This window comes from Littorina saxatilis, linkage group LG14 (genome assembly GCF_037325665.1).
Source record: "Littorina saxatilis isolate snail1 linkage group LG14, US_GU_Lsax_2.0, whole genome shotgun sequence".
In the NCBI taxonomy this organism is placed as follows: domain Eukaryota; kingdom Metazoa; phylum Mollusca; class Gastropoda; order Littorinimorpha; family Littorinidae; genus Littorina; species Littorina saxatilis.
Window position 1 is genome coordinate 33,925,515 of NC_090258.1, and position 12,744 is coordinate 33,938,258.

The 12,744-nt window shown below is 42.2% G+C and overlaps 1 protein-coding gene across 1 annotated transcript; it reads left to right on the top strand.

Annotated features, from left to right (window-relative positions):
* The first annotated feature begins 2,178 nt into the window (after positions 1-2,178).
* Positions 2,179-6,302, top strand: LOC138947620 (uncharacterized). The gene is made up of 2 exons (XM_070319132.1): positions 2,179-3,172; positions 4,846-6,302. Exon 1 carries the CDS (start codon positions 2,205-2,207, stop codon positions 3,159-3,161), a length of 957 nt encoding a protein of 318 aa, XP_070175233.1. The 5' UTR covers positions 2,179-2,204; the 3' UTR covers positions 3,162-3,172; positions 4,846-6,302.
* The last annotated feature ends 6,442 nt before the right edge of the window (positions 6,303-12,744 follow it).

Sequence of the window (12,744 nt, forward strand, 5' to 3'; positions counted from 1 at the left end):
CTACACGGACAAGAGAGTGCCTTTCAGCTACACTGTACACCAGCACAAGTGCTTACACGGACAAGAGAGTGCCTTTCAGCTACACTGTACACCAGCAACTGCCTACACGGACAAGAGAGTGCCTTTCAGCTACACTGTACACCAGCAACTGTTTACACGGACAAGAGAGTGCCTTTCAGCTACACTGTACACCAGCACATGTGCTTACACGGACAAGAGAGTGCCTTTCAGCTACACTGTACACCAGCAACTGCCTACACGGACAAGAGAGTGCCTTTCAGCTACACTGTACACCAGCAACTGTTTACACGGACAAGAGAGTGCCTTTCAGCTACACTGTACACCAGCAACTGTTTACACGGACAAGAGAGTGCCTTTCAGCTACACTGTACACCAGCAACTGCCTACACGGACAAGAGAGTGCCTTTCAGCTACACTGTACACCAGCAACTGTTTACACGGACAAGAGAGTGCCTTTCAGCTACACTGTACACCAGCAACTGTTTACACGGACAAGAGAGTGCCTTTCAGCTACACTGTACACCAGCAACTGTTTACACGGACAAGAGAGTGCCTTTCAGCTACACTGTACACCAGCACAAGTGCTCCTACCCAGTCGTCAAAATGTCAGCACCGTGTGATAGAATATATCTGAACGTTGTTGCCGTCCTTAATTCAGTCTTAAGTTGACTTCGCGAAAACTTTGCAAAGTCTGTATACCAAACATTGAACTCCAAAGCTTCGAGCAGCCAGCTTCGTGAAGTATAGTCTCCGCGAAGTCGACTACACACAGATAATGAGAGGCTTAATAATTATTGTTCAAACTGGAAGAAAGGCAATTGTGACCCTCCACCACGAAATGAGTCGCATGTCACCTCGTGCGGTTCTGCCCTAGGCTTAATATAAGTCCGGGGAGTGTCTGGTAACAGTGTGAGGGTCACCTTGGTCACAGGCTTATAACTCAAATAGTTTTCGCTCTTTTCTAAAACGGTTTTCACCACTGGATAGTGCATAAAAAAACTCTTTATGAAAATGTAAAAATATGAAAATCATGCAAAGGTGACATGCGACTCATTCCGTGGTGGAGGGTCACATATTGTTCAAACTGGAAGAAAGGCAATTCTTAACATCTGAAGGCAGATAGCAACACTCGAACACTCGAACACGGCCAGACCATTTTCATGGATTATCGCCTCATCAAGTGAAGCATAATCGACATCGAGAAAAAGTAAATCCAATTGAAATGTCTTGAGACATAGCGTCGCCGATGTTTGATACCTTTACACCAGAACAAGAGCACAAATCTTCAACAAAGAAAAAGTTGTTCGGGCAAAGGGTTGGTGGTTAAAGGGTATGTGCGTGGAGGAGTGAGGAGTCAACTGTCAACTATATGTACAACTAAATGATTGCATATCTCAGAAGAAAGCACTGTAATATGTTTCCGTACCAAAGGTCATGAAAGTGGCACGGAATTCGAAAAAAATGTGTGTGTGTGCGTGTGTGTGTGTGTGTATGTGTGTGTGTATGTGTGTTTGTGTGTGTGTGTGTGTGTGTGTGTGTGTGTGTGTGTGTGTGTGTGTGTGCGTGCTTGCGTACGTGTGTGCATGCGCGCGCGTGTGTGTGTGTGTGTGTGTGTGTGTGTACGTACGTGTGTGTGTGTGTGTGTGTGTGTGTGTGTGTATGTGTGTTTGTGTGTGTGCGTGTACGTTATTATGTGCATGCGTGCGTGCGTGTTCGTGCGTGCGTGCGTGCGCAAGTATGTGTATGTGTTTGGAAGTGTCTGGGAGTGATATGAGTTCATGAACGTGTGTACGTATCAACTTCTTGAATTCCATTTCATGCAGTTTACCGAAACTACGGTTTATGTGAGAGTGCGCATGCGCTAGGCTAGCCATACCCGTATGTGTTATGGCGGCCATGGGCAGCATGTGGGAATTTTCGGCATAAAAAACTTCATTTTCATCCGGAAATCGATGTAACCTGTTGTGTTTTGTGTGTGAAATTGATTGTTTCTGCTGGACAAAGTAAGTGCTTTATCCTTTATCGTGCCGAGTTCGAAAAAACCGCGAGTCGCGATGACAGAGAAACAAGTAGAGTTGGAACTCGATTCGGACTCAGAATTGAATGACTTGATCCACGCACCCGACACGGGTGGAAAGGTAAAACCACAAACAGTCACTCTACCAATCTCAGATTGGGAAAAGATGAAGAGTCAAAATGAGAAAATTTTGAAGTTTCTAACTATGGTGGTAGACAAAGATGGCGACTCGCCCCAAACGAAACAATCGAAAAAGAGAAAACGTGAAGTCAGTGATGACGAACAATCTGTGGAGACTGGGGATGATTTCGATCACCTTCTTGAAGAAATGTGTAAAACTCAAGCATCAGAATCTCGACCCGAGGCTGAACTGAGCGACCCCAATGAGAGTGAAATTATGAATGAACTGGAGCAAGATTTTGACATTTCTGAGACTCTTGGTGATGAAGTTGCAGATCGAATTGCAAAACTTGTATCAGTGATGGCAAAGGGTCAGATGACCGAAGAAAAGATGAAGCAAAAAGAAAGAGAGTTTAAACGCCCAAAGAACATTGAGACAGGCGTCCCAAAAGTGAATCCCGAAATCTGGGGTTTGATGGAACACAGTGCCAAAACGTATGACTTAAAATCACAACGTCAACAGAAGTTACTGTACACGGCCAACAATGCTCTTGTTGTGGCCTGGGATGTGTCCCTAAAAATGGGGGTTGCCAATGAGGAACAGAAAAAGCTGATCAAAACAATTGCTGAGGCAAGTGGGCTGATACTGAAAACAGCATATGACATGTCACTGGACAGAAGAGCAAAAATACTGTCTGGACAAAATGTGAACAAGAAATACAGAAAACTGGCATCTTCAAACATACCAGTCACTCAGTGGCTATTTGGGGATGGTCTCAAGTCAGCGTGTGCTGATATTGACTGTACAACCAAACTTGGGCTTGCCTTTACTCAATCAAGTAGAGGGCAAAAATATTTCCCATCCCGTCAGTATGCACCAAAAAACTCCGAATGGAGAGGAAGAGGAAGGTGGAACTGGAAGAGAGGAGCTCAGTTCAGGGGGAGAGGGAGAAGTCAAGGGAGACCATTCTTCTCCGGCACGACAAGCAGGCAAGCAGAGTAGACAACAAAGAGGTATGTGAAATAAAGAATGCCACATTTGAAGCAGGTAAACTGAAACATTTTGTTCACAATTGGAAGAAATTGACATCTGATTCCTTTATTCTAGATATGGTACAGGGAACAGAAATTCCTTTGAGTGAAGACATTGAGAAGGTGGAAACTCAGCATGAGGCCAAAAATCAAGTTCCTGGTCACTTATTTCAGATAATGGATGCAGAAGTAGAACATCTATTGAGTATGCATGTCATTGAGCCATCAAAACCAGAAGAAGATGAGGTGGTTTCACCTATTTTTCTTGTTGAAAAGCCAGATGGGTCACATCGGCTTATTTTGAACTTGAAAAGATTCAATGAATCCGTTGAGTACGAACATTTTAAAATGGATAACTTGTCAACTGCTACACAAATGATGACTAAAGACTGTTATATGGCCTCAGTTGATCTTAGACACGCTTACTATTCAGTTCCTGTCAAACATCAGTTCAGAAAGTTTCTAAAATTCAGATGGCGTGAACAAATGTTTCAGTATACATGCTTTCCAAATGGTTTGAGTAACTGTCCAAGGTACTTCACAAAGCTGCTAAAACCAGTGTATGCAAAGTTGAGGGCACAAGGTTTTCTGTCTACCTCATACATTGATGATTGTTATTTACAGGCAGACACAGTTGAAGAATGTGAAGTGAATGTCAGTGAGACAGTAAAACTCTTTGAATCTCTTGGTTTCACAATACATGATGACAAATCTGTTCTCAATCCAAGCAAACGGTTAAAATACCTTGGGTTTTGGTTGAATTCTGAAGATATGACTGTATCACTTCCAGAGCAAAAAAGGCAGAATATAAAGGCAGCCTGTTACAGACTCAAGGGAAAGAAAAGAATCAGAATCAGAGAACTGGCTCAAGTCATTGGAATGTTGGTTGCCACTTTTCCTGCTAATAGGTGGGGACCTCTGTATTTCAGACAGTTAGAAAAAGACAAGTCTGATGCCCTTAAAGTAGCAAAAGGAAATTTTGAGTCTTTAGCTAATCTATCTGACAATGCTTGTTCAGAGTTAGACTGGTGGATTGAGAACATTGATGAGTCATACCATACAGTGCAAAATGCATGCCATGACATAACAATCCAGACTGATGCTTCTTCTACAGGAGGTTGGGGCGCAGTGTGTGGAGACCTGAAAACAGGGGGACGATGGTCAATGAATGAAAGAGCTTTTCATATAAATGTGCTTGAATTACTGGCAATAGAATATGCACTGAAAAGTTTCAAAGCAAAACTCACAGGGAGACATGTCTTGGTGTTATCAGATAACACTTGTGCTATTGCCTACATAAAGAATATGGGAGGATCACATTCACATGAATGTAATGCGTTGGCAAAAAGAATCTGGATTTGGTGTAAAGATAATTTGATTTGGTTATCTGCTACACATATTCCTGGGAAATGTAACACTGAAGCAGATATGCAGTCACGTCAGTTCAATGACCGTACAGAATGGAAACTGAATGATGTTGTATTTCATAGGCTTAAAGAGACACTGCTGAATCCAGAAATTGATCTCTTTGCCTCAAGGTTGAATTTTCAGGTAAAACCTTTCATGTCATGGGGACATGATCCAGAAGCGTATGCAGTCGATGCATTTGAACACAACTGGTCAAAATGGCTGATATATGCATTTCCTCCTTTCAGTCTGATTCAAAGGGTGCTGATGCAGTGGAGGAGAGACCGGGCAGACGGCATGCTGATTGTTCCCCTGTGGCCAACAGCGGTGTGGTTTCCCCAGCTTCTGCGGTTGCTAGTCCAGGAACCTGTGATTCTTCCGAAAGGGAAACGTCTTCTGACTTTACCACACAGCAATGCAGCACATCCACTTCAGAGAAATCTACGTCTCCTGGCTTGTGTCTTATCAGGCAATCTCTCGAGACACGAGGCCTTCATGGAAAGACTCAAAGCATCATCTGTGCTTCATGGAGAAGTACAACCAAGAAACAATATGCCTGTTATCTTGCGAGATGGCGATCCTTTTGTGCTCAACGGTCAAGTGATCCCTTGCGTCCCTCTGTAAATCTAGTGTTAAGTTTTCTCACTGATCTCTTTGAAGCTGGATTAGGTTACAGTGCAATTAATACTGCCAGAAGTGCACTTTCTTCAGTTATTTTGATGTCAGATAAATCTACGATTGGTACTCATCCTTTGGTTGTGAGATTTTTGAAGGGAGTTTTTGAACTCAGGACACCAATGCCAAGGCATTCCAAGATATGGGATGTTGGTGATGTTTTGAAATACTTTAAGACTCTTCCAGACAATGCTCAGCTTTCATTGAAAGACATAACGCTGAAAGTATCGGCTTTACTTTTGTTGGCATCTGCTCAAAGGGTGCAAACGCTTCATTTGATGAACCTAGAATCTGTTTGTTTTTTTAGAGAATAAATGTGTTATTTACATGTCAGAAAAGTTGAAACACACAAGACCTGGCTATCATCAGCAAAATTTAGATTTACCAGTATATACTGTGGATGAGCAAGTTTGTGTAGTCAAGTGCTTGAAAGAATACATTGAACGCACAAAGAAACTGAGAGTTGATCAGAGCGGTAAACTGTTGTTGTGTTACAAACCGCCTCATGAACCAGCATCAAGGGACACAATTTCTCGCTGGTTACGGACAGTATTAGCGAGAGCTGGATTGTCAAGTTATACACCACACAGCTTCAGATGTGCAGCGTCATCAGCAATGAAGAGGTCAGGTGTACCTCTTGGTGATATTCTCAAAGCAGCTGGTTGGACCAATGCAAAAACATTCAAACAATTCTATGACAAACCATTGCAGAGTCAGATGAAAAAGAACACAATCTTGAATTACTATGGAAAGAAAAGTGTGTAGACAAGTACTGTTGTGAAAGAAAACTTTATTGATGCAAAAAAGCATTGATGAATTTATTATTTGATGCACAAATGTCACAGAAAAAGGGTGAAATAATGTGTACAGTTGTAAAAGAAAACTTTCTTGATGCAGAAAGCATTAATGGTTTTGTTTTTTGATACAAAAGTGTCATTGATTTGAAATGTGCAGTAGATTGTTTCGAGTATTCTGAATATACTCATACCTCTGCTACTTTTAGAATTAATAAAGTTATCAGAACAAGAAACATTTATCTTCTAAAATGTGAGTGAATCAATGAATGTTGAAATGGAAGTTTGACAACAACAACTTTGAAGTCTCACATAAACCGTAGTTTCGGTAAACTGCATGAAATGGAATTCAAAACATAAACGAGTACTTACCAAGTCGAAGTTTGTGTAGAATTCCATGATGCAGTTTACAGGAACGGAGGGATATGTGCCCTCCCTCAATAAAACCCACCCTCTGTTTACAACTTAACTTTTGTTGTTGTAAAACTTTGTAGATCATCAAAGAGTATATATGGTTTACGCTTTGATGATCTATGCTGTAAAATATGGCTAGCCTAGCGCATGCGCACTCTCACATATCCCTCCGTTCCTGTAAACTGCATCATGGAATTCTACACAAACTTCGACTTGGTAAGTACTCGTTTATGTTTTGAATTAAAAGCAGCATTCTGTACGCAGTAAAGTTGCTACACAATGGCGGCGATCGGAAGTCTGAGACGCATTTTCAAGAACACAACAATGCAAGCACTCGATTTGATAAACAATTAAAACAAATCTCTGACACACATTGGAAATAAAAAGGCTTTTCAGCTTTTTGTGAAGTATTCCGCTCACCTAAATAACCTGTTGGCTGCTTGCAAACAAATGGGGCCCTTGGCGAGTCCAAAATAAACGAGCTGGTGTTAAAATAAAAAAAGAAATTGTCATTTCAACAATGCGGAAACACATGAGCGTCTTTGTAAAGAACATAAACAATTCAAGAGCAAAAGGGTTACATCCGCTATTCGATCACAGCAATGCAAAAGCGAACACATTCTCTGGACGTAAAAAGTTCTTCATAATAGCTATAAATGGACACATTTTGTGACTCATAAAACTAATGTTCGCGTTAACCTGAAATTGTCGGCATTTTACCGGTTTTTATTGACTCACCTGAGCGATCAAGAGAGTCAAAGTAATGAGCATCCTCAGGCCATCTCGAAAAATTGGACATTGAGATGTTCTTTTAATGAAGCTAAAGCTTTCAAATTTCACACACTTGTAGGGTTCGGTGAGCACCAAGCACGATACTGGCTGGACTGGGTGGCCGAGTGGTAACGCACTTGCGCTCGGAAGCGAGAGGTTGCGAGTTCGACCCTGGGTCAGGGCGTTAGCAATTTTCTCCCCCCTTTCCTAACCTAGGTGGTGGGTTCAAGTGCTAGTCATTCGGATGAGACGAAAAACCGAGGTCCCTTCGTGTACACTACATTGGGGTGTGCACGTTAAAGATCCCACGATTGACAAAAGGGTCTTTCCTGGCAAAAGTGTATAGGCATAGATAAAAATGTCCACCAAAATACCCGTGTGACTTGGAATAATAGGCCGTGAAAAGTAGGATATGCGCCGAAATGGCTGCGATCTGCTGGTCGATGTGAATGCGTGATGTATTGTGTAAATAAATTCCATCTCACACGGCATAAATAAATCCCTGCGCCTTGAATATGTGCGCGATATAAATTGCATAAAATAAAAATTTAAAAAAACAAAAATAAATCCCTGCGCTTAGAACTGTACCCACGGAATACGCGCGATATAAGCCTCATATTGATTGATTGATACGAATCTTGTCAAGGATCCCCAAAATGTGCGTCCCTGCACTAGAAGCCGGACAAAACGTACAAAAAACTCATGGAGTTAATCTAACCGATGTAACCATCCTGTTATTTAAGTGGCTCAGAGAACTTCCAAAAGTCAGCAGCACACAGACATGAGTGTTCTATGGATCATCGGTCGGTAGGAAATATGCCTTCCAGATGTAAGAGTATGAGCCTCCTGGTTTTCGGACCCTCTAAAGTTTAACTGAGGGGGCTCCTGGCGTTGGCCAGCTCAGGTCGTAGAGCACTGTCCTGGACTTGTGATCCTAGGGTGACGGGTTCGAATCCAGGCCGGGCCGGACACGGGTCAACTTTATGGGCAGACTCAGAGACGGTATCCATGTCCCATCCCCGTCTCACTGTGGTGACCTCGGTCATTTTGCCATAAGTGCAGGTGGCTGGTACAATCTAAATACGCATGCGACTGGGTATCTTATCTAAAGTCGAGTAACAACCGAGAACATGCACCGTTTGGGCTTAACAAAACATTTATGAATGGTGCTTGAAGCATTAAAGCTGGGAGTTCCGGACCCTCTTGGTCAAGCGTTTCTGAGGAGCCCCGTTTGTTCACTCTCATCCAATGTCAAGGTCAAAGCGTGATCAAAAATCGGTCACAATTTGAAAAATTATTGTTCTCTTGAAAGCGCCTCCGGCGATCGTTACATAAAAAGCTAAACGTTCTGACGAGATGATTACAATTGCAAAACGACGTCATATTTCGGAAATCCAAACAAATTATATAACAAAACTTTGCTGCATCTAGGAAGTAATCTAGAATTAAAACAAAGGCGTTCCTTCAGCTTTTTAAAAATTATAAACTAATGAACTCTCTCCCAACTGTACAGCTGTTGTCAAGGTAAAACACATGATCGATGGTTTTGAGCTGAAAGATAACCCAAAGATACAATTACCATATTACAATCCCAACTCAAATCCCATATTCATTCCAAACATTTTTTTTCCAAAGCTACAAATTACGCTGAATATTCTTGAAACTCTTCAAAAGTGATTGTCAACAAGACTTTTCCCTTTACGAGGAAGTAAAAGATGATTCATTGTGCAGAAGTAAGCTCCCTTTTAAAATTACTGGTGGAAGCAGATTCACAACACAAAAAGTACAAAGCACTTAGAGTATCCTCCCTCTGCGGCCTTCTGTCTTTATTAATTTGTCATGTTTCAACACAAGAATGCTGACAAAATTCAAACAGATGAATCCCGCTTTAAAAATGAATTGAGAGGATGTGAACGATGGCAACGGCGTTAAAAATGAATTAAAGGGAAGGGCTACAATGAAAACAAATCGAAACTTTATGCGACGAAGACTACAACATGCAGGACATTGTTAACTCGCTGGGGTGTGTGGTACATGGCCCGATTCTTTCATCTTCTGCTTGAATTTAAATTTTGATTCACCGCTCAGGGCCCGTATGCTTATGGGGGAAGTTCGCGACAACTCCCGAAGTTTTGAGTGACATCGGAAGTACTTGCCTCACTTTCGTATGCATGGGCCGGAAAAAGGGTTTACCTCGAAGCAAAGCGAGGAAGTAACTCAGGGTATTTTGCGACTACTTCTAAAGTTTTGAGTGACATCGGAAGTACATCCTCACTTTCGCATGCATGGGACGAAAAAAGAGTTTACTTTGGAAGCTAACGAGGAAGTAAATGAGGGTAAATGTACTACAGCCAGACCCAGTAGTAAACACGCTACTTCCACAGTTTCTCAGTGCAAAAAGGCAGGGCTTTTCTTCAGTTTTTCATGTCAAACCGAGCTGACGCTCCCAAAGAGAGAAAATAGAGGGAAAAGTCGTATCTTCTGCATGCATTTCGTGCAAATTTCCCTGAATACAAACCTGAGTTCCCAGCGTTGACTTTTGTTTGTTCTGGGTCATTGGCCACCACTCTTTCATTCCCGCTTATACGAGGGGGTTACTGTGTTTCTATGAAAATGGGCGTCGTTGTGTGCATGTGTGAGTGTGTGTGTGTGTGTGTGTGTGTGTGTTTGTGTGCGTGCGTGCGTGTGTTTGTGTGCGTGTGCGTGTGTGTGTGTGTGTGTTCGAGTGTTGAAGTGTAAGTTTCTGCTATTTTTTTTGTCAATGCTTTATCTGTGTGTGTGTGTGTGTGTGTGTGTGTGTGTGTGTGTGTGTGTGTGTGTTTGTGCGAGTGCCTGTCTGCCTGTGTGCGCGTGCGTGCGGGTATAATTGTGCGTCTGTTCCTTCATACGTTTGTTTGCGGGTTCGCGCGTGCCGTGTGTGTGTATGTGTGTGTGTGTGTGTTTGTGTGTGTGTTTGTGTGTGTGTTTGTGTGGGTGTTTGTGTGGGTGTGTGTGTTTTCGATGTTATGTGTGTGTTCGACGGTGTGTGTGTGTTTGACGGTGTGTGTGTGTTCGACGGTGTGTGTGTGTGTGTGTGTGTGTGTGTGTGTGTGTGTGTGTGTGTGTGTGTGTGTGTGTGTACCCACTCCCCACACTATGATGAGCTGACTATATTTGCGCCTTGATATTTTATTCATGTTCTTAACGTTTTATGCTGTTTATTGTGATTCACCACACCCGAGTTTATCGTAATTGAGATAATAAAGTGTTCTATGTCTATGTATTATGTCTAATACACATGCACACACGCACGTAGGCTACAAAAATCCAATTTTGACTTTGAACTTTATATAAACATACATCCTCTTCACAATTAACAAGGACAAACGTAATTTACAAACACCTAAGTACAACAATTTTTCTGTTTTAAAAATTCGGACACACATTTTCTCAAATAATATGAAATTCGCTGAACTTATCTTCTTTTCACTACACCTTATATCTTGATTCCCAAAAAATGGAGTTCTGCCTTTTTAAATTTACCAGTAACACAAACATTCGCTCTGACCAAACTATTTTTGTCCAGCAGTTTTACCGATACACAATCATTAAAAAAACACTACAAAAAGAGTTTTAAGTTAACCGACTTCGCTACCACATAAACAACCTTTTTTTATTGTCCCCAACATTCTGGTCAACGAAATCATTATTATAGACAGTCATTCTATTTAAGGACAATTATCACAGCTTTCGTTCAACCAGTTAAAAACAACAATTATAGTAAAAGCTACAGCGCGATCAACGTTTGCCCATTTACGAACTCGCGATGAATTTCAGAATTTCAGAATATTTTCGTCACGTCGTCAAATGCTGACTTTTAGTGACTTGCGCTCTTTAAGAGGACAAAGACGGAGAAAAAATCAAAAGTAACTGAGGATAGAAAAGACTTAAGCATAAAGGAAGTAGTCAAACGAAACAAAACGATCAAGGAGGAACTGAATATAACTGAGACCCTACTCTAACTTTGAAACAAAATAAGGAGTGGGGAGGAGTTAGAATGAGAGTTTGGAGAGCTCCCCTCTGAAAGATACCAGAGAGGGAGCCTCGGCAGCAGCTGCCGGGAGGGAATTCCACACGGGGATGGTACGCGGGAAGAAGCTGTATTTAAAATAGTTTGTACGGGCGAAAATTTGGCGAAGTTTAAGGTTGTGGTTGGATCGAGTTCTGCCAGTGCCAGGGGTGAGGTAGGGGTCTGGGGGGATATCTACCAGGTTGTTGATGATTTTGTGGAGCATTGTGAGTTGGGTCTTGGTGCGCCTACTTTCTAGGGTTTCCCATCCGAGTGACTGCAACATGGAACTGACACTACTTTCATAGCTATAATCGTGTGTCACATACCTTGCTGCCCTACGTTGAATCTGTTCTACCTTTTTGGTCATCTCTACGGTGTGTGGGTTCCAAACTGCACTACAATACTCTAAGTGTGGTCGTACGAGCGTGAAGTATGCGTTGGACTTGGTCTTCTTGTTGGTTGTGCCCGATGAGATTCGTTTCTTCTGGTCACCAAGCCTACCGTTTACAAACGCATGCGCACTAATTGGGATTCCCCCAATTTTCTCGACCTTGACCTCAGAACTCTCGAAGCCACTACTTCGGCGTTCAATTTAGCTCGTGCATACCGAGTAGCTGGCAACTTTGCTTTCGAAGTTCCCACTTCCAATGTCAAGGGCCTCTCGCTTGACATAATTATACGACGATATCGCATCTCAAGGGTCCTTACCCATCCAAAAGAAACCTCCAGCGCATACTACAATTGCAGGACATTCCGTTTTTAAAGGCAGCTCATTGGGAAATGATCTCAGACACAATATCGAAGACGTCGTAACTTGGCTACAATGAGACGGTCTCCTACCTTGCACCATAGACACGGACTGTGACATTCTTTTTTAATTTAGGTGAAATGCTTAAAACAGAGTGACTCAAAAGCGACAGTTCGATCAGTTACTGACCGAAAAAAACGTGCTCGAGTCATTCGGCGAAGGTGGCGAGTTTTCAAACCAGCACGACTGAATAACTCAGAATGCCTTTTTTCATCATGCCCCTATTCTACACGAGTAACATAGTGCAGTGGTAACGGTTCCGGACTCTCGTTCATTCGCTCCGGGTTCAAGTTCCGCCAGGAGCTATATATTTTTTTATTAATCTTTTCCTTTTTAAGCCTCCGCAATTGCATTCCGGCTGCAAAAACCGGGTTTTGCCTCTGTGTTAATTTTATTCATTTGCAAAAGAAACCTTCCTATGCTTTGAAAAAATCATATCATGTCTTGACTTTCAACTGTACGCGCGTGTGTATAATTATGTGTGTCACTACGGTGAGTATGTGTGTGTGTGTGTGTGTGTGTGTGTGTGTGTGTGTGTTTGTGGATTTCCACCCATATGCGGACCAAATGGGACCAAATGGAGTCGTCCATCGCTATATCGCAGCAATTTGCGGACATCGGCCGAAAAATGCGA

Coding starts and splice junctions, on each gene's coding strand:
- LOC138947620 (XM_070319132.1), top strand. CDS start 2,205: ATGAAGAGTCAAAATGAGAAAATTTTGAAGTTTCTAACTATGGTGGTA.